Below are 21,641 nucleotides of genomic sequence, written 5' to 3'. Positions count from 1 at the left end.
AGCAGAAGTGGTTTGTCCCGCTCCGCCCCTCCTTTTCTTACCTGCCAGGGTCTGTGTGGCACAGTGAGCTTCCACCGAGCGGTGGTGGAGTACGCGAATGTACCAGAAAACGAAGTAGTGCACGAGGGGAAGTGATTGCTTCATCAGGGAAGTGTTTGTAAAGAGGGAATGGACTTGGACAGATGTTGGACTTGGAATAGGGAAGATAAGACTTCTAAGAAGGAGGAGTGGAGACATTCAATAGAAATTTTCTTTTGCTTTCGGTGGTACTGGTGGTGAAGTGAGGGCCTGCAGGTGAATGAAGCGAGCACTGGCCTCACACAGAGCAAGCAAGTATTCAAGGTGTTTTAGCGTGTTGGGTCCCCTGCATGATATGCTAGTCCTTTCTGCTCAGGTCAGTGCAAATGAGTGTCTGCTTGTTCTATTGCTGACAGCGTCCTAAACCACCTGGACATCAGCCCGTGGAAGCGTCTGTTTCTGTATTTGCTAGATACAGACAATTATTTTGTGTTCACCCCAGACAATTCCGATCAGCCAGAGAAATCCGGTCACTGAAAACATGATTTAAATAGGCAAACAGCCACTCTTCTTACACCTTACTGCTGATAAGAGCCCAAATGGGGCTGTTGTGACATTGAGGGTGCAGTTTCTTGATATAGTTGCCCCATCGAACAGATCTTGTCCAGCCCAACCTCATCATCATGATGAGGAACAGCCACTCAGTAGTCAGATTCAGGCTTGATTCGTTTCCTAGGCGTGGGTCCAGTTCATCCCTTCAGTAGCCAGCCCTGTGTGTTTGACTCTTCCTTTCACAAATATGAAGGGCCTACTCTGCATATGCTACTGAGCATTGGGAGGAAAAGTATAATATATAGGTCTTGCCCTCTAAAACTTTGATAAGCCTTCTCAACTGGAATTAATGTGCAAAAGAGATTGGGCGATAATTCTAGCATGAATTAAGACTATGAAAGAAAGGAGCAGGTAGAAGGTCACGATTTTCCATTTTTTTCCTTCCAACCACCCTTAAGGGCAGAATAAGCCAAACATATGGACCTCTGCAGGTCTGTGAGTAGCCCAGAGTAGCCCACTGCAAGCTCAGAACTCATGTAACCCTTGCACTCTATACATGCCCCTGCTTGTGTTAGGATGATAGCTGCAAACTACACAGGGTTTACAATGTGTCAAATGCTATTCTGAGAACTTTTAAAACATAAGGCACTTAATCATAATAATCCTTCATCAGGAATAATCCTTCATCAGTGATGTTATCTTAATTTGACATGTAGGGAAACAGAAGCAAAGGAATTAGCCCCAATTCACACAGCAGATGGCATTGCCAAAACTTGAACCCAGGCAATCAGGATTGAAAGTCTAGTCTCCTAACCTGCAGACCTCCTCAGCCCTCAGTCCCCAAGGGATATCTGTCAATGTCTGGAGATATTTTTGGTTGTCCAAACTAAGGGTGAGGGGGCGCTCCTGGAACTAGTGAGTAGAGATCCGGGATCCTGCTAAATATCCTACAGTGCACAGGGCAACTGACCCAACAAAGCATTATCTGGCCCCAAATGTCAATAGCGCCAAGGCTGAGAAACAATGTGCTCCGTGTAAATATCACCTCTCCAGAGTAAATCATCTACCAGTCACTCTACTTAACATCCTCTCCCTCCAGTTAGGTGAGTAAGATCAGTGCTCCAGGAAAATAAGTTTATGTCACGGCCAAGGAAATTGTAAATCAGGGCCCTAACCTCACTGACAGGTTGAGCTGTGTTTAAAAACTGTCTCTTGTCCCTCCCCTGCCAGGTGACTTTGAACAAGTTGCTTGGTCGCTTGGCACTCCAGGCTCGTGCCCCCTTTCTTGCATGAAGGTAGAATGAGAGAGGATATGTGTCAGGGCCAGCATAGCACACGGCACCTTGCTGGTGCTCGTTAAATGGTAGTTGTTATTAGAAACCAATTACACTGTGTGTGGTGGAGTGCCGTGTGAGGAACACAGGCCCTATGTGTAGGTGTGTGGGGAAGGGCAGAAGGGAGAGGCCTGCAGAACTCAGGCAGGAGAGAAGAGAGGACGTGGGCAAGCCCACAGACGAGGGGGTAGGTCTTCTGGGCGGGGTGCTTCCTAGGCAAGAGGAGAGGTGCTGGGTTGGGGGGCCGTGGGAGATGACCTTGCCGATCTGGGCAGACAGTAGCAGGAGTCACAGACAGCAAAGTTCCCACAGAGGGGGACATCCGGGGTGATGGGGAAGTGAGTCGGACTTAAGTCAGAGTCAGGTCGAAGTGTGGACTGGTGTTAAGTGGCCTGTGGACAGTGACGCCCGAAGGTTGACATTCGAATGCAGATATTTTGTACCAATATCTGGGTCAACCGGTGCTTCTGGGACCCAGTTCACAGAGCCCTGGCTTCCTCCCAGGACGCTGCCTGCGGAAGTGGGGTGCTGACTTCTGCCACTCGGGATGTTGAGGCATCTTCTCCAAGTAATGGGCCTTCAGTCAGATGCATCGCACTTCAGATGCTGTTATTACATGACTCATCCCTTCGAGGAGTGTTGCAGTCACATCATAGTTGAGAGACAAACGCAGACTTTGGAGTCAGAAACTCTTTTAAAAAATTTTTTTTATTGTTTTATTTATTTCTGAGAGAGAGTGAGAGCGTGAGTGGTGGAGGGTCAGAGCGAGAGAGACACAGAATCTGAAGCAGGCTCCAGGCTCTGAGCCATCAGCACAGAGCCCGACGCAGGGCTCGAACCCACAAACTGCAAGATCATGACCTGAGCTGAAGTCGGATGCCCAATCGACTGAGCCACCCAGGCACCCTTGGAGTCAGAGACTCTTAACTGCACTGCGGCCTTGGGCCAGGTGGCTTTGCCCCTCTGAAATGCTTCGGTTGTCTCATCTGTAAAATGGGAAGAACGCTAGCCTCTCACAGGCTTGCTCAGAGGAGGAACATGAACCAGTTGGACAGGTTACCGTTCCAAGCACTTTGCAGAAATTAACTCACTAAAGCTGTCTAATAACCCAGTGGGCTGCAGACTGTTATAAACTCCATTCTGCATATGAAAAACTGAGGCACAAAGCAGTCAAGCGACTTGCTCAGGTCACAGTGCATCTGGGGCAGAGCTGGATATTGGTTCCGAGCCTCTGTGCTGTCAGGTGCCCAGACTAGTGCCTGACTGAAAGAAAGAGCTCCAAGATTGTTCCTTTCTTTCCGCCAGTGCACTGTGGCTAAGGATCCCTGTGTTGGGAGAGTCACAAAGCAGACACTTGAGCTATACTCCCCCAAACACGTGGGCCTCGCCCTGTCTTTTCTTTTTAACCTGCGTGCTGTTTCAAAGCTGAGCCTGTTCACCTGCATGGTGGCCTTGAGCTGAGCTTGGAGCTCTCCCAGGCCAGCCTTGGTCTCCTCCCCAACCACTCAGCTCTGCCCCGCCTCCCCTGCCTGCACCCCAGCCTTGAAGCTGCTTCCCAGCACACCCTGGGAAGGGGGCCCCCAATCCAACACACCTTGAGAGCAACAGGCTTGTCAGCTATAAGACTTTTCATTGAGCCTGAGGGAGGAGTCCAGCCTCTGACAGTCACAGCAAGCAGCTCCTGGAGGCCGCTCTTTAGAAGCAGCCCTGCTTCTAGAAGCCAACTGAGTGGCTTGCAGAGAACACTCAGCCCGAAAGCAGCTGCTGGAAAAGGCTCTGGATTCAAACTGACCTGGGCTCAAGGCCCTACCACTTGGGGCCTTGGGCAAGTTACTTAGCCTCCTTATGCCTCAGTTTTTTCGTCTGTATAATGGGAGAATAACAACGACTCTCTGGAAGGTTGAGCATAGGCTGGCTTAGTAAATGCTGGCTCTCGCTGGCCAGCAGGCCCCAGCATCCTGCTCAGAATGCACGGGAGGCCTGTGGTGTGCCCGGCCCCGTGTTGGATGCTTGTTAGGTTGAAATGAAAGGCCCAGCTTGTACTTTCATGGAAGCCAGTGACTGCAGGATGTTTCCTGTGATCCAGGCTTCTGCAGTGGCGTGGGCAAAGTCAAGAAAATCCTTAGGCTAAGCAAACCGACCCCTTTGTGATGGGGACACAAAATCAGCGTAAGTCCTAGCGTTACCGGTTCGCCTAACAGTGACTGACGTCCCTGGGTGTCTCTGAACCATCTCACTTTGTGGGTCTGGGGTTGGGCTACAAATGAAAAAGAATTTGGAAATTTCATAGAGTAGAGAAAACAAGTCACCCACAATCCCATCACCCACTGTGAATCCCAGGGAACGTTTGTAGACCCTGTGAGAACATGCTGTGAGTAAGACAAAAAAAAAGTACCTTTTATTCACAATTTATCTAAAGCATTTTTTCTGATCCTTTTAAAGGTTATTTATTGTGTGTGTGTGTGTGAGAGAGACAGAGACAGAATGAGTAGGGGAGGGACAGAGACAGAATCCCAAGCAGCCTCAGTGCTGTCAGTGTGGAGCTGATACAGGGCTCGAACTCGTGAACCGTGAGATTGTGACCCAGGTGGGGATCAAGAGTTGGCCAGATAACTGACCGAGCCACCCTAGTGCCCCTTTGCTAATTCTTTATAACCTTTTTAACGGCATGTGGCATGCGTGCTATTACATTTCATGGATGTATCATGGTTAGTACAATAATTTTCCTGTCTTTGCTTTTCAAACCCCAAGTGACTGCGGCAACGTCTTTTTTGGTCTGCATCCCATTCATTTCATCAGCCACCACTGATGGGGGCATTTTCAGCGTGCCTGGCATAGCTACAGACCCCAAGGATGCAGTGTTGTACAAGACAAAGCCTCTTTTTTTGGTAGAGCTTGCATTTTGGTGCGCAGGAAGTGAATTCATTAAAGAAAAATAGGAAAGGGAAAAAAACAGAAAACTAGGAGTCAGCTGCAGATTCTGGGAAAACCTCTTCAAAGAAGTGATCAGAACAGGAAGGTACTTAGGATTTTCTGAGAGAAAATATTCCTAGGTACTGAGTTCCTAGAAGTGTATTGAAGATGTACTGAAAATGCAAAGCACTTTAGACATGTTGCCAATGGTTTTCCAACAGTGCCCATCTCACTGCATCTTCTCCAGCACAGCATATTATACTCAAATTATTTTCTGCTGGTTTGATAGTTGAAACTTATCTCACTGTTCTAACGTGCATATCTTGTTAATGAGGCCAGACTTTTTTGTAGTATCTCAGCCACTTGTATTTCCTCTTCTGTGAATTGTTTGTTCCAGTCCTTTGTACTGCACTAATGTGTGTCAAAGGACAAGGACCACAAAGAGGGGACTTTCAAGTGTGTCAGAAGCCACACTTCCTCTCTGTGTAACCAAGAAAGGCTTTGTTGAGAAAGTGGCTTATGAGCAAGTGTCTACCAAAGGTTAGAAACCATGTGGTTCTGACAAAGGGTCATCAATCCAGGCAGCATGTCATAGGATAATTGCTGCCATTTATTGGATGCTTGCTTGGTTCTAGACACTTTCTAGGTATCACCATTAATGCTATAACCCTGTACACATAGCCTGGACTTGTCCACATTTTATAGATGGAGAAACATTTATGCCTTTATGCTTACAGGTATAAAATGACCTACCTAAGCACAGAGCCACTGATAAGTGACACCACTGGGATTCAAACTAGTTCCAATGTGTCATGCTGCTCACAGAAGACTGGGTGGTGGGTAAAGCAGGCAGAATGCATATGAACATTATGTATACATTAGGTCCACTGTGTGGGGTTTGGTGCAGATGTGCAATCTAGAACAAAAGCGGGAGGAAACCACTGGAGGACCGAGAGGACTTGGTGTACCGTGAGTTGATGAAGAAGGATGGCTTTGCCTCCCGTTTCTGACTAAAGGAAAGAGTTAAGACAGAGGCTGAGTCAACACTCGGAGAAATCAAAGGAAGTTCAGTGGATAGATTTGAGGCAAGAATGGAGAGAAACACTATAAGAAGTGGGTTGACTTCGTGACAGCCTGGGAGAGCGATTGAGGGAGACCCAGAGGTGGAAGAGCCCAACCTTGGAAGGTAGATTCTCTCCCGAATCTTGGCAACCACTAGTTCTTCCCATCATGGCACCTGAGTGGGCCTCCCTTCTGTAGCTGCTGCTTTAAGCTCTGTTTTCCATCTGCAGACCATGGCTCCTTGGCCTCAGCTGGAAAATGCCCAGCCCGACCCCAGTAAATACACAGAAGGGTCCACAAGCCAGCAGCCCATCACATCCGGGAAAGGCAAGGACACCAGCCAGAGTAAGTGCCCATCAGCCCACCCCCGACTGGCCTCCATGGCTCAGGTCTGAGCCTCATTCCTCATGGCCTCTGTTGCTTGTTTTAAGTAGATGACAGCGGGACCTCCGTCACCAAGATTGAGCTTCTGCCATCCTATTCCACCGTGGCGCTAATAGAGGAGCCCACAGCGGTGGACGACCCCTGGGACCTGCCGGAGCTCCAGGACACAGGGATCAAGTGGTCAGGTGAAGTAGGCGGGAGGGATTGGGCTCACTGCCTCCACAGGATCGTCTCCTTTGTGTTACCTTCTTTCTTTCCATTGCTCTGATGTCTTTCTTTCTTTTCATTAATTTTCTAATGTTTATTTTTGAGAGAGAGCGAGCGAGCATGAGTGGGGGAGGGGCAGAGAGGGAGGGAGGGAGGGAGACGCAGAATCAGAAGTGGGCTCCAGGTTCTGAGCTGTCAGCGCAGAGCCTGACATGGGGCTTGAACTCACAAACCGTGAGATCATGACCTGAGCCGAAGTCGGAGGCTCAACTGCCTGAGCCACCCAGGTGTCCCTCTGATGTCTTTCAAAAAAAGGTCCTGGCTAGGGATACCTCCCACAATCTTGGAGGCTTGGAGTCAAAGCATAACGTGATAATTGGGGGATCTTTTGTTCTCTCCTGCACTCAACAAATGTGCCAGCATGGAGGTAGTAACAGGCTGGGTGCTATGCTGCTCCTTATAACCCGCTGTGTGCTGACTGGTCCCAGGAACTGTGCTATGGGTACAACAGTGACCAGACGAGGCCCTGCTCTGAGAGCCCCTGGATGGACGGCTCTCCTCACCTAAACATGGGCATCGAAAAAGGCTTCCAGAAGACAGAATATATAGCCAGAATGGCTGGCGTGCAAACAAATGCTGCCTTTCTTTTTCGGGTGCTGGGTGTAAGGTCTGTCTGTAGATCAGACAGCTGGGAAGGAGGAGGTGAGAACCACTGTAAAATCGAGCAGAGAAAATAGCATCCAAGGACATAGCATTCCACCAGGATGCCCTCCCCAAATGGAGGCTGTGATTGCTACCTTGTGGCCACATTCTAGAAAATAGTCTGTGCTGTTCTGAAGGTGCTTAGGAGGGCCATTATCTCTGACCCGCACTTAGGTGTCAAGTGCCCATAACTGCCTCACTTCAGCCACACTGGTTCAGCTGAGCGTGGAGTCCGGTTTGCCCTGTCAGTGCCTCAGACCACATCAGACCCTTCCTCCCTAAAGCAAATCCTTTAGAGATGTTTCACCACAGATTTCAGCTAAATGGACTACAGTGGTAATTGCTCTGAAAACTGCAGTCATGGCCGCATCCCATCTCTAGGCCTTGCCATACATAAGAGCTTACAGCCGCCTGGTGATGGGGGGAAGGGATGGTGAGGGAGGGGAGGTAGGAGCTCTGAGCTCATTGCCCAACTTCTCGGTGTTTCAGGCACTAAAAGCCTTTGTACTTTTTTCCCTCAACCCAGAGAGAGATACCAAAGGGAAGATTCTCTGTGTCTTCCAAGGAATTGGGAAATTTATTTTGCTTCTGGCATTTCTCTACTTCTTCGTGTGCTCACTGGATGTCCTCAGCAGTGCCTTCCAGCTGGTTGGAGGTATGGATGAAAGGGACAGAGATCTGGGGTGGGGTATTTTCATGGTCTTGGGTTCAGATGTTACAACTCAGCAAGCCCTCTCTAGCCGAAGCCTCCTGGTGCGTTTTAAGACAGAAGGTCACTGCGTATCATCTTGTGAAGTCATGCCCCCGTTTTACAGAAGAGAAAACTGAGGTCTTTAAAGGAGCTATGACTGGCTGAGATGGCTTAGGCCATCAGCCAAGGCTGGGGCCAGTTCCAAGCAAGTCAGCTTGTGTTTGTCCACTGACCCCAGACAGGAAGCTGTTTGATACAAGGATGTATCTAAGGGATCCCTGCTGTCTTTGGGCCTTCCCACTCACAGAGATTGTTAGATAGGAATGCTCTCAAGCTAAAGCAACTATAGAAAATCAAGGCTGGGCCTTTGTTGGAGAAGGACAAGGGTCCCAGAGCTGGTGGATCCTCAATCCTTAGCAGTTGCCTAAACATCTTCCAGGACTGAGAGTAGCTAAGCAGTGTGAGGGGGACCCAGAAGCAAAATCCCATGTGCTTGGTCAACTGTGTTCCCCTGATGGGTGCCAACAGTGATAGTCAGCACTTTGAATGCCTCATGCAGTCCTACACATTTCTTCGCCAAGCTCCCATTTAAGAGGAACATCCAAAGTTTAACGAGGTCACACTACCCAGCGCTTAGTTTCACAGCCTTGAGTTGGCATAGTGGGATCCGAGTTTGGATCTGAGTTTGGATCCGAGACACAGAAGACCATGGAATCTATTCCCCTGAGTACCTTCTTGGGAACTCATCTTTGTGGCCTGGGAGAATTGGGGGACGGGGCACCTGTGAGGGTGTATGAAGGGCAGACTGACTTCTTGGAAGACACCCCCAACACCCCTTTTCCAAAGCACGATCAGCAAGAGATTTTGCTCTCCCAGTGTCTCAGATGAGTTGCCTCCACTCTACTCTCTTGGGCCTCAGTCATCTTCAGTGAATGGATTGGGGAATGGATTGATGGCCTCAGGCATCTGAGGCTATGCTGGAGCTAGAGAATGGGGGTTGGGTAAGGTGGACAGAGAAGAATGAGAATATCCATTCCTTGGGGAGAAATCTTCTGAATTGAGAACATATGCCCAGAGACAGGAATAGCATATCTGGAGAATCACCAATACCTTTAGGCCAAGTGCAGAGTTGAGGCCAGGTTGGTGGTCAGAGAAGGCTGGGGGAGGGCTTGCTGATGGAGTAGTAGAAGTATAGGAAGCTGCAGGGTGAAGGAACAAGAGAAACAAGGGGTATGGCCTGGGTGGGGAGTGAGATCACATGGTACCAGGGTAGCACTGGGAAGAAGCATGTGGAAGTAAGATTCCAGGGTACCAGCTGGGCTGGAGGTTGGTCTCCCTGACCCACAGGCAGCTGGCCGTGGCTGGAGACGTCTGTGTATTCAGTGCCATCTAACTTTCCATCTGGTGTCTGGCTTGTTTTTCAGGAAAGGTGGCCGGGCAGTTCTTCAGTAACAACTCTATTATGTCCAACCCTGTGGCTGGGCTGGTGATCGGAGTGCTGGTGACTGTCCTGGTGCAGAGCTCCAGCACCTCCTCGTCCATCATCGTCAGCATGGTGGCCTCTTCATGTGAGTCCAAGCACCTGTGGGCCCAGACATTCCAGGCATTTCCCCCTCCAGCTGAAGAGCCCGGATTTACTCTGAATGTGTCCAGGCTTGTCAGCATTGTCTTCCTATCTTGTGTGGCTGTGATGTGCTCTGCTTTATCCCAGGAAGCCGCCTGTTTCCAATTCCCATAGCTGTGTCTTGAAATCATCCCCGATGCCTGAAGACTCAGCTCTGAATTCTCTAGAACTGTGTTGTCCAGTCCACCAGCCACCACCCACATGTGGCTACTTAATTTTATTTAACCCTAATTTATTTTCATTTAAAATATAAAAATTAGTTGCTTGGTTGCACTAACTATATTTCAGGGGATCAGTAGTCAGATGTGGCCTGTGGCTGCCATATTTGACCATGTATCTATCTACGTGGTTCTTCTCAAGAACATTTCCATCACTGAAAATTTTTAAAGAAATCCATCACACATTGGTTTGGGGACAACCAAGCATGGGAAGCTGGCATTCCAAATATGAACCTGCTGATATTTGCTCTGGCTGAGCTGGGACAGATATTCCGAAGGGGATCAAATTGAACAGGTTAATTTTCAGTCCAAACCAGCATTTTAGCAAAATCAACTAGAACTTTCCCAGGCTACATTAGAAAAAGGTAGTCTTCAAAATCACTTTACTTTCACATGTTAGAACATTGTGGCAGTGTACTAATTTGCTAGAAAGCGAAATTATACTGCTGGGAATTTGCCATAATAAATACACAAGTCCTTACACATTGTTTCCTGTTCTCCAGTAAATTGGCTTTGCATCTGTAATATGGAGGACAGACAAATTTAGAAAAGCACTTTGAAACTGGGGTCCACAGAAGGGCTCCTTCATGGAGCATGTGGGTTCCCTGAAATTATGTGCTGGAACTTTTTGTCTGGTACATGTGCATATATCTGTGGTGAGCTGTCTTAAATCAGATTCATAGCCTGGTGCAGACCCCAGAATGGGTTAGGAAATGCTGCTTTGTTAATTACCAGCTTGAATGAGGTCTTCCTGCCTTAGGCCACATTGGAATATGGCCAGGCTGCCTTCCTTTTTTTTTTTTTTTTTTTAATGTTTTATTTCTGAGAGAGGCAGCGTGAGCAGGGGAGGGTCAGAGAGAGGGAGACACAGAATCTGAAGCAGGCTCCAGGCTCTGAGCTAGCTGTCAGCACAGAGCCCGATGCGGGGCTCGAACCCACGAACTGTGAGATCATGACCTGAGCCAAAGTCGGACACTCAACCGAATGAGCCACCCAGGCACCCCCAAGCTGCCTTCCTAAACTTGCTAACTCTAACTTTCTCTTTTCCACCCCCACCCCCTCCAGTGCTGACTGTGCGTGCTGCCATCCCCGTCATCATGGGTGCCAACATTGGGACCTCCATCACCAACACCATTGTGGCGCTCATGCAGGCGGGAGACCGGAATGAGTTCAGAAGGTAGGAGGCCCACAATCAGCCTTTGCTGTCATGAGGTTCATCAGTTTGGGCCAGGTTGTCATAACTACCTTTAACTAGCCAATGAGAACATTCTGGTCATTCCTAGAGGTCTTCTAAGTAGCCATTGTGGAGTACAGCTGGGGGTTGGAATCACATACTTACCTGTTGATTAAACTCAGCTCCCTGGTTTGCAAAGCCAGGATAATTGTGTCTATCACCGCTGTTGTCCAAAGGAGTAAACCCAACCAAACAGGTAAATGCTTAGCAAGGTACCTGGCACACAGTCAGAGCTCCCTAAATGCAAGCCCTAGCTAGAAGCTTACTTGCTGTGTGGTGTAGTTAAAACAAGGCCAGTTAGGATAGGATTTACCATCCCGCTTAGTCAGAAATAATTATAACCTCCTAAAGCTTCCTCTTTGGGCGAGCTCAACCCCAGTTACCTTTCCTTTGTTCTTCGCTTGCCAGTAAAAAGCAAAATGTAGCTTTTGTGGATGCACAAGATCTGAACATGGGGCAGGTTGAAACAGGCAAAGGTTAATGTGAAAATTAAGCACATTCTCTGGCCTGTCTTCTAAACTGATGGGCTTTTTCCAGAAGTTCATAAAATAGAGAAGTAGTTTGTCTACATGATGTAATCACCATGTGGGTCAGGCAGACAGCATTAAACAGGCTGGCTGGGGAGTCAGCTAATGTCATCCCTCTTCTGTGGGTGAATTGGCAGTGGGCAGAGGGTCTCAGAGCTGCTCATTTCCATTCAGACAAGGCTAACCTTCTTCGGTCCTTGGTGAAATGTCCTGAGGGTTACAATAATAATACACATGATGGGAGGTGGGGGAGGTTGTTAATTTGATCTTCTCAAGAAGCTGAGTAGACTTTTCTTTGCCTCATTTCATTAATACAGAGGTTAAGTAACTACCGAGGGGCATAGCTTAGACTCAATCTAGGTTTCTTCCTGATTCTGGGTTCTTTTCACTGCTACCTATGAAATACAAACATGATCTATGAATCAAGTGCCTGTACATAGTAGTATAACTGAACCAGCTCACCCCTTGTTCAGATTATTTAAAGAGATTGCTTTCAGTAACATCTTTGGAGATGTGTATCATTCTTTCCTGGTGGTTTGGAATACCTCCTTAGATTTTTAGAAAAATAACGACTATATCTAACCCTTATAAGGCTCTTAAAACATTTTGCCAAACTACTAAGGAATATTTACATCACTTTACACTTTACATCAGAAGTATAAGAAGATGTCTTAACTCACCCTCTTTAGGAGAATAACTTTTAAAAATATTGGCTAATATGATAGATGAAAATTTGTGCTTGCAAGTAAATTGTAAATAAGTTTCTTTTATTGTAGTGAAGTTAAGCATTTACTCCACAGGTATACTAGCTTCTACCCATGTCCCTTTGAGTTTAGAGTGTTTTTTTGAACATGCAGATTTTTTTAAGTTATTTTTTTAGGATTACCTAAATCTTTTATTTCTTTTGAGAAAGAGAAAGAGAGAAAATGCTCTAGCGGGGGAGGGGCAGAGAGAGAGGGAGAGAGAGAGAGAGAGAAAATCCCTAGCAGATTCCATGCTGTAGCTCACAAGCCATGAGCCGAAACCAAGAGTCTGATGTTTAACCGACTGAGCCACCCAAGTGCTCTATGCAGATGTATTTTAAGGAAAAATTTTTTTCATTGAGCAAAAAAAGATCTCAAATTTCTTGATGTGGAGATAGGATGGAATTCAGGAGAACTTACAAACCTTCTCAGATATACATTGTGGTACATACGGGCCTTATGTAGGTTGTTTCATTGAATGTTGTTCAAGTGTTTCATCAGAGTCTCAAGATCTTAACACAAAGTTAATAATACAGTTGTGGGTTTTGATTACCATGATACTACTGGCCCCTACCTTTGTGAAGGAAGGTTGTCTTCAATATGCATGATTCAAAAGTGGTCTTGATGCAGTTCTTCCACCAAACTGGTCGTTGAGTTAATTTTTGCAGCCATAACCGACCTACTTCCCTTTTGCTCAGCAGAAAGAACTGAGTGCTCTCTGGCTTGGTGGGAAAGGCTCTGCTGGGCAGTGGGAGACAAGGATCCTGGACCCAATACCCATGTGGTGGTCTTCAATCACTTCCCTTCTGCTTGCTGGCCCTCAATTTCCTCATCTGTCAAATGGGGGATATTAATCCCCCCCACCTGGGCATTGCTGTGAGCATGTAAATGAGATTGTACACATGTGGACATAGATAGGTGACTCCCTTGCAGATAATGCAATCAATGACCAGCCTAGAGTGGTGTCCCCTTGCTTGTTGACCAATCTGACTGTTGGCTTGGGATGGGATTCCCTTCTTCTAGGGCTTTTGCGGGGGCTACTGTCCATGACTTCTTCAACTGGCTCTCTGTGTTGGTGCTCTTGCCACTGGAGGCGGCCACCCATTACCTGGAGATCCTGACCAACCTGGTGCTAGAGAGCTTTAACTTCAAGAATGGAGAAGATGCCCCAGCACTTCTGAAAGTTATCACAGATCCCTTCACGAAACTCATTATCCAGGTAACCCTACTTCCTTCAGAGAGGGAAAGGAAGGAACTAACTCCTTCCCTTTCCCCCCCACACCCCAATCAACTGAGCAGAGATGGTGAAGGATGATAGTCTATAAACACTGCTCTTTGGTTGCCTTTGAAAAAGGCCAAGGAAGGCAAGACTTCAGGAGCACCTGATAGAGTAATTGGACTTTTTTGTTTCCTTGACGTCAACATGTGTCATCTTTATTTGGGTGGGAGCAGGGCAATGGTAAGTGATTCTCAAGACTCAAGAGTTCATTGGATGCTTGGAGCCATTGTATTTCCCCTACTTACTTCAACACCTATTGGCTCAATAATAAAATATTCTGCCCCTAGCCAAAGAGGAAGGTTACTGTCCTTCCCTTCCATCTCACCCCTCTGCTCACTAGGATCTGTCCATATTATTGACATAAATGAGAAAAGGTTTTGTGGTTCTTGCCTTGGGTAAAATGGGTCAACTTGGACCTTGTCCTTTATTATCCTTACCTGCTGGTTTTTGCAGTAGATAGTCATTGAATGACTATCTACTGCATACTTCCTAGTTACTGGCCCATTTTTTATACAATCATTCATTTGTCAAGTACCTGCTAACATACAGGTGCTGTGTTCCATCCTGGGAGTACAGATGGAGTGAGTCCTCATTCACTCCTGCAGGTGCTCTCAGTTGGGTTCAAGTTCTTGAAGCCCTTTAAACAGTACCTCCTATCAGCTCATCCCTCATCAGTACTGAGGACATGCTAACTCTCTCCTGTCTGTTGCTTTCCTCAGTTGGATAAGAAAGTTATCAACCAAATTGCAATGAATGATGAAGCTGCCAAAAACAAGAGTCTGATCAAGATGTGGTGTGACACTTTTACCAACGTGGTAAGTTTTTAAGAATGTTGCTGGGTTGGCAGACTCTAGCATCTGTGCCTTAAACAAAACCTTTAATTCAATGTGGGCAAATGAAGGTAAGGGGAAGGAAAAATTGGACCATGAGAATCCTTAAGAAAGCAAGTCTTTGAATGCTGTATGGACAGACAATGCAGTAGGACAGGCTGACCCCATTTTGCTTCATTCCACACCACGGATACGTTATTCCTGGCTTGTTATTTTCATTCCTCTTGGCTTACCTCTGGCTGCCTGTGTTCCCATTATGGAGGGACCTGTAGAAACAGTGCATCACACTTACAGACACACACATTGATGTGTGTCTCCCTCCTACTTGTCACATTGCCTGCCAGTCACCACCAAAAGTGAGTATTATGGACTATACATCCCATGTCCCAATGTTTGTCATCCAGACTCAGATGAATGTCACTGTCCCCTCGCCTGAGAACTGCACCTCCCCTTCCCTTTGTTGGTCGGACGGTTCCTACACCTGGACCATCAAGAATGTGACCTACACGGAGAACATTGCCAAGTGTGAGTGGAACTCAGCAGAGCATCAGCCCACTAGGTTGGGCTGTTGGGGGGTTGTATTCATTATCTGTGTGAGACTTAGTAAGTGAAGGAAAGAAGGAAACTAGGACTCACAGAGCACTGGCATCATACCCAGTAATGAATATGAACTTTTGTAACACAGGAGCAGGTGCTATGGCCAAGGTTCCATGGTAAGGGGCAGAAGTAGGACTTGAAGCCCAGCTTCTCTGGAAGTTCAGCACTTCATCAGAACTCATCAACAGATTCCAGAGTGCTCCCTCCATATGCTTTGGTGTCCCTTGGGCTCCAGGGAGATGCTAGCCATATTTTCAGGAGATGTGAGGCCCATGCAGAACAGAACAAACACATTCACCCTGAAGCCATGAGTCCCTGCTATACAGCAGGCCCCATTCAAGGGCGTGGAGCTCTAACACTGAACAAGGCAGTGAGCCTACGTGATGCTCCCATTCTTTAAGAAGCTAGACTGTTGCCCCAGGAATTTCTTCCAGCCCAGACATCCTTAACTCTGCTAACCATTCTTTATATACCCATATGTGTATCTCTGCTTCTCTTCATTCTCTCCATATCACCCACATTAATTTTGAACAGTAAATATTCCAACTGCGGTTTACCTCATGGAATCAATGGGTTTATCACTTCCCATGTTCTAAGTGCTCTACATCCATCAATAAAACTGTATAATCACGGGGCCACACAGGGTCTTCTAAAAAATAAGGAGGTTTATAATTAGCAATAATTCCTACTCTGACTTGCCCATCCTACACCACTTTGCTCCTCAAACTCTTCGTTGTAAGTATCCTCAGTATGAGTAAAACACAGCATAGGACTTAGAGGTAGAAGAAAACCCCTGACTAGCTCTGTGACTAATGATTTCACATCATTAGTTCTAGCTTTGTGAGGTCCCTAGTTCTAGCTTTGTGAGGTCCCACTGGCCAAAACATAGCCTCAGGCTTACATTTAGCTGCAAGAGAAGCTGGGAAGTGTGGTCTTCATTTCAGGCTGTCATACATCGAGCTAACAACCAAGATTCTGCTACTGTGATACAGAAAGATGTTGGGGAATGAACAGTCTGTAGTCTTGGGGGGGGGCCTCATTTGCCTCCTAACAAGGTTTTCCATTGTCTCTTCAGGCCAGCACATCTTTGTGAATTCCGGCCTCCCGGATCTTGCTGTTGGTATAATCCTGCTCTTAGTGTCCCTGCTGGTCCTCTGTGGCTGCCTGATTATGATCGTCAAGCTCCTGGGCTCCGTGCTCCGGGGACAGGTAGCAGTTGTCATCAAGAAGACCCTCAACACTGGTAGGCACACTGCCCTTTATTCTGGGCTTTCTAGGGCATGGCATCACTGTGGCCATCTCAGGGGGCTCCTTTAGATTTGTATTTAGCAATGGCCTCTACATGGAGTTTCTCTTTTGGATATGACAAGCTGAAAAAGTTAAGGTGCCCTTTGGTCTTGAAATCTCCCTTAGTGTCTTGGGTAGAGGCTGGGGGAGTAGGCATAAGCTTCTATCACATATTTGCAAGGTCCTGAAGAAGAACCAGCTCAAATGCAGAGATCTGTGGGACAGGGCTTCCTTCCTGGCAGGTTTCCTATGCCCAGGACTTTTGGATCTTGTCAGGATCCCATAGGAAAAGGGTAATGGATGCCTTCCCAGCCCCCTCCTTCCCTTCAATTCTTAAGACAAAAATGTGGATCTGGATAATACATCAGCATCTTGAGGCAGGCAATTCTCCTGCTGATGGCATCCTGGCCACTGGGAGTGTACAAAGCTAAGGACATTGCCTCCCCCATGAAGCCTCAGTGAAAGCTGAGAATGTCTACCTCCCAGGGTTGCCATAAGGTTGTCATGCAGCTGAGCTGGGTGACTCTGGGTGCCTGCTGATCCTGTACCAGTGGTGCTGAGGGACTGGTATGTAGGACTTCCAAGCTGCTGCACTGCCTCCATGCAACTCCACAAAGGTGGAGAATCAGCAGCTTTGGGAGACCAGGACAGGCAGAAGGAAGGAAGTTCAAGTGCTCCAAGTGCTTTGTGGGAGGAAGGTGATTTGGGTGATGTCTTAGTTCTGCTGCTATAGCAGATTATCCTAGACTGGGTGACTTAAACCAGAGACATTTATATCTCACCATCCTGGGGGCTGGGAAGTCCAGTGTTAGGATGCCAGCATAGTTAGGCTATGGTGAGGACCCACTTCCTGATTTACAGATGGCCAATGTGTCCTCACATGGAAACAGTAGAGAGGAAACAAACTCCCTCTTGTGTAAGAGCACTCACTAAGCCACCATTCACGAGGACTCCCACCCTCATGTTCTAATTGGCTCACAAAGGCTCCTGTTCCTAATAACAATCACAGTGGGGATTTCATTTCAACATATTAATTTTGGGGAAACAGACATTCAGCCCATAACATGTGGGTTCAGCATTTCTGGAGCTTTCAGTGAATATATGGTTTTTCTTTTTCTGTAACACATGCCAACATCCTTGGCTCCACCATCCGAATATGCAAGGTGAAAGGATTCTAAAAATCCAGTTTGTAATTTCTGACTGTGGTGTGGGGTGAGGAGGGCTTCTGTACAACCTGACCCTCTAGTTCAAGCCATGCCCCCCAGGTCCTATGGAGGTGCCAGCTGGGCCTCCAGCCCATGCCTTCTTTTAGAAGGCCTGTGACAGATCTCTTTTCCTTTTGTCTTCTAGATTTTCCTTTTCCTTTTGCCTGGTTGACGGGATACCTGGCCATCCTTGTGGGGGCAGGTATGACCTTCATCGTGCAGAGCAGCTCTGTGTTCACATCCTCTATGACCCCACTCATTGGTGAGTTTCTCCCTGGCTTTTCCCCTCTTACCATCTCCCATCATCCCCTGAGGCTGACACTGTATACTTTTTGCATTTTCCTGCCAGGTATTGGTGTGATCACTATTGAGAGGGCATATCCACTCACGCTGGGCTCCAACATTGGCACCACCACCACTGCCATTCTGGCTGCCTTAGCCAGCCCAAGCAATACTCTGAGGAGTTCACTGCAGGTTAGGAAATGTTTTGTGGGGCAGGGGCTCTGGTGGGATACAACCCCATTCGTGGTCTTGCAAGCAGATGGTTTTTGAACAGGAGCCAAGTTTTTCTCTCTGTTCAAAACTGTGATGTGAGGAGAAGCCGTGCAGGAAGACAGATTTGAGAACAGTCAAAGCCATATATTCCTTAGAGAGCCAGTGAGACCCCCATCACTGGTGTTTGTTTAAACAGAAGCAGGGTGACCACTTTGATAGAGATGGAAAGAGTATTCAAAAAGCATAGAGACACCACTTCCATTCTCTTGCCTCCCTCTTGGGGGACTCTGCCTGGATATGGATGAGGTGACCTGTGTTCTGGACCTGGAATCAAGAAGAATCAGGAGGACCTGCCTTGCCCAGATCAACTAAGTGATGTTGGGCAAGAAGACCTTTGGCATTTGAATTCTTGGCCCGCCTTTACACACTAATTGACCTTAGACAGGTGATCTAACCTTTGAACAATTCCCTCTGAAAAATGTGTATCAGATCTTGCTAGGATTATTCTAAGGATCTGATGAGGCTCTGTCTAAAGCCAGACTGTCCAACAAAAATCTGAGTGTAGAATGTAAGTTTGAGCCACATAATTTGAAAATTTTAGTAGTCACATTTTTAGAAAGTAAAATGAGNCCCCCACCCCCATCCACCCTGTTTGTTCTCAGTATTTGTATTTAAGAATCTCTTATGGTTTGGCTCTCTTATAGGACAGGCTGGTCCAAAGCCCCTAGCATGATGCCCAGCACCTAGTGAGCACACAGGAAAGTGGCCCAGTGTGTGGCCTCTGGAGCCAGACTACTTGGGTTTGAACCTCACCCCTACCATCTCCTACCTGTGTGACTTTGGAAAGAGAGCCTAACCTCCTACATCAAATAGAGATAATGATTTACCACGTCATAGGCTATTTTTTTGAGGATTGAGGTAGTCCATATCGGATGCTTAGAACAGTTCCCTCCTACATAGGAAGCACTAAAATCAGCTGCTGGTGCTATCATTTTTATTAACTGTAACCAGCTCTCTCCCCTCCATAGAATGGGGTTGAGCCAAGAAAGACCAGCTCTCCAGCAAGCCTCTCTTTTGGCCCCACCAGCTCTTAACTGCTCAGCTGGAAACAGCAAGTTCAAGATCCTGGACAGCAGCAGGCATATTAATGAAGTTCATTATTAGATTGTGACGTAAGGAGTTTAGGTCCTAAAAACTGAGCTGTGATTCATTTGGTCACCTCCCTTGCCCTCCCCGCCCGCGCCCCTCCCCCCCCCCATTATCCTCAGGTAATGCCTGCCCCTTTCTGAACAGCACTATGAAGACAAGGAAGACCCCTGACTCAAGACAGCAACTAGACGACCCTTTCCCCCAACTCCACTGCGCGCCACACCCATGCACCTGTCCAACCTCTTGTGTTTCAGATCGCCCTGTGCCACTTTTTCTTCAACATCTCCGGCATCTTGCTGTGGTACCCAATCCCATTCACTCGCCTGCCCATCCGCCTGGCCAAAGGACTGGGCAACATCTCAGCCAAGTACCGCTGGTTTGCCATCTTCTACCTCATCTTTTTCTTCTTCCTGACCCCGCTGGCTGTGTTTGGCCTCTCGCTGGCAGGCTGGCCAGTGCTCGTGGGCGTGGGGGTGCCCATCATTCTCGTGATCATTTTGGTGGTGGTCCTCAGGGTCCTTCAGTCCCGCTGCCCCCGCTTCCTGCCCAGGAAGCTCCAGACCTGGGACTTCTTGCCACTGTGGATGCACTCGCTGAAGCCCTGGGATGAGCTGATCTTCCTGCTCACTGGCTGCTGCCAGACGCGCTGCTGCTTCTGCTGCCGGGTCTGCTGCCGCGCCTGCTGCCTGCTGTGTGGCTGCCCCCGCTGCTGCCGCTGCAGCGGGTGCTGCCAGAACGTGGAGGAAGAGCAGGATATGCCCATCAAGGCCCCCGAGGCCTTTGATAACATAGCCATGAGCAGAGAGGCCCAGGATGGGGTCCCCAGGTCTCAGGCAGAAGGCCCGGACACAAAGGTCACCTCCAGCAGCACAGCCTTATAGGGGCTGCCCAGAGGTGGGAGGAGGGGCCACATCGCACCTGTTTCCATGAGCCTTTCTCTGCCTGGCCAAGATTCCTTCCCAGCTGAGAAATGGAGTTGACATCCACCCTGACTCTGGCTCCCTTTGACCCAGTGTATCAGCCCACACAGTGGCTTCATCTCAGCCTGCCCCCACTCCCTGCCTCACCACCCTCCCCTCCACTGGGCTTCAGCCCATGGGAAGTTGCATAGCAACCCAGAAAGACGATGAAAGACGATGGCTGGAGATGAGCACCCACGTCCACCCCCTGCAACAGCTGGGTTGGTCAATATGACCTACTTTCAGACTCAAACCATCCTCTTCCAAAGGGAAAGCCTTGAGGGAGAGATTTGTGGGAGATTCTCAAAGATGCAAACGTTAAGTGTGTATGTTATTGTGATAAAGCTCAGACAGCTCTCTCTTTGACCAAAGACTTGCTTCAACCAAGATCAGCTGCCCCCAGGAGTCCTTGCCCCAGATCAGACCTACTTGTGGGGAAATAGTGTCATTGTTTGGAGACTTGAAGACCATGGGGTGGGCTCTTTCCCTCTTCTTGGAGCTCCCCAAGGCCCTTGTTAGGGGGTCCTCAGCTGGGCAGGTCTGGCCATGTCAGTTTCCCTGCTGTGTCCTTGTCCAAGTTTTCAGGGCAGAAGCTGCATCTGAGCTACCGAGAGAGGTTCAGGGTGCACTTTAGCTCACGTGTTAGCTTCATCTTTTTGAGAAGATAGTGTTCTGTTCCCAAGCCAGGCAGTTGGAGGATGAGCTAGGGNGGGGAGGGGGGGGGAAGAGATGGTTTATCTGCTAGAAGGGCCTAGGGCTCTTCTTGATTTGGCTACTTTAGAAGCCAAATTGATAGTTGTGGCTAAAGCCTAGTGCTGCTCTCTTGGTCAGATAAAATCATCCCTGATGAGTCTTTTAGAAGAAGATAAGGCAGCCCCTCTGAGTCCCTTCCACTGCTGCAACCTTGAACCCCAGGAAGGATGTGAGCACGGAACAGTTGGAACTTCTTTCTGCCAACTCACTCTCCATGCAAGATAGAGGTCTGGGTTGGCTTTTCAGTGGGCAGCTTCCATCCCTCCAAGTCAGAAATGCTTTCCAAAAATTCTCTAACATTCCCATAGATAGGTGAGCTTTGATTTTTCTGTCTTCCCTCCATGCTTGTGAAGATCCACACTTTTCTCAGAGGGCAGAAATCAGAGCATGGCTGGACTTTCCACAGAACAGTGGTCATCAAGTAGAAGTAGGGGCTCTTGTGTGTGGCTGCGGATCCAAAGGGCGTCCTATTTCTTGCCGCAGATACTTTCTTTGTGCCTTCTAGAGTGACCTGTTGTGTTTATACCTCCTTCCTCCACTGCTTCTTACCGTGAACAATCCCAGTCCTCCCCACAGAGGGAGGGAGCTTCAGTTAAGTTTGGGGAAGGGAATTCAGTACAGCTTCACTCCAAGACCCTGTTTGCCCCCATCTTGGCTTAGCCTTCATATTAGCAGGTTGGATACCAAACTGAGCCCTCCCCTGACCCTTACCCATGTAGATACCAGTTCCGAAACAGAGCCATTTATACTCTATATTTATAGTCGCACATGTGTACAGCATTTTTCATAAGTTATATAGATAGTAGTGTGATTTGTGTTTTATAGTGCTCTCATTTGGAAATGAGGCTGGGTTCTGCTATGAAATATAAAGAAAGCAC

The 21,641-nt window shown here is 47.9% G+C and overlaps 1 protein-coding gene across 1 annotated transcript in view; it reads left to right on the top strand.

Annotated features, from left to right (window-relative positions):
- The window catches only part of SLC34A2 (solute carrier family 34 member 2), a 25,054-nt gene extending 4,341 nt beyond the window's left edge, over positions 1-20,713 (top strand). The window contains exons 2-13 of the mRNA XM_077776594.1: positions 6,110-6,224; positions 6,311-6,448; positions 7,699-7,827; positions 9,288-9,431; positions 10,771-10,882; positions 13,233-13,428; positions 14,208-14,303; positions 14,723-14,843; positions 15,991-16,158; positions 17,553-17,669; positions 17,757-17,881; positions 19,306-20,713. Of these exons, the coding sequence (XP_077632720.1) occupies positions 6,113-6,224; positions 6,311-6,448; positions 7,699-7,827; positions 9,288-9,431; positions 10,771-10,882; positions 13,233-13,428; positions 14,208-14,303; positions 14,723-14,843; positions 15,991-16,158; positions 17,553-17,669; positions 17,757-17,881; positions 19,306-19,932 (2,085 nt within the window). The 5' untranslated portion in view covers positions 6,110-6,112 and the 3' untranslated portion in view covers positions 19,933-20,713. The remainder of the gene's footprint in view (positions 1-6,109; positions 6,225-6,310; positions 6,449-7,698; positions 7,828-9,287; positions 9,432-10,770; positions 10,883-13,232; positions 13,429-14,207; positions 14,304-14,722; positions 14,844-15,990; positions 16,159-17,552; positions 17,670-17,756; positions 17,882-19,305) is intronic.
- Positions 20,714-21,641: the final 928 nt, after the last annotated feature.

The sequence above is a fragment of the Crocuta crocuta genome, unplaced genomic scaffold (genome assembly GCF_008692635.1).
Source record: "Crocuta crocuta isolate KB4526 unplaced genomic scaffold, BGI_CrCroc_1.0 scaffold57, whole genome shotgun sequence".
Taxonomy (NCBI): domain Eukaryota; kingdom Metazoa; phylum Chordata; class Mammalia; order Carnivora; family Hyaenidae; genus Crocuta; species Crocuta crocuta.
This window is presented reverse-complemented; position numbering and strand designations above follow the sequence as displayed.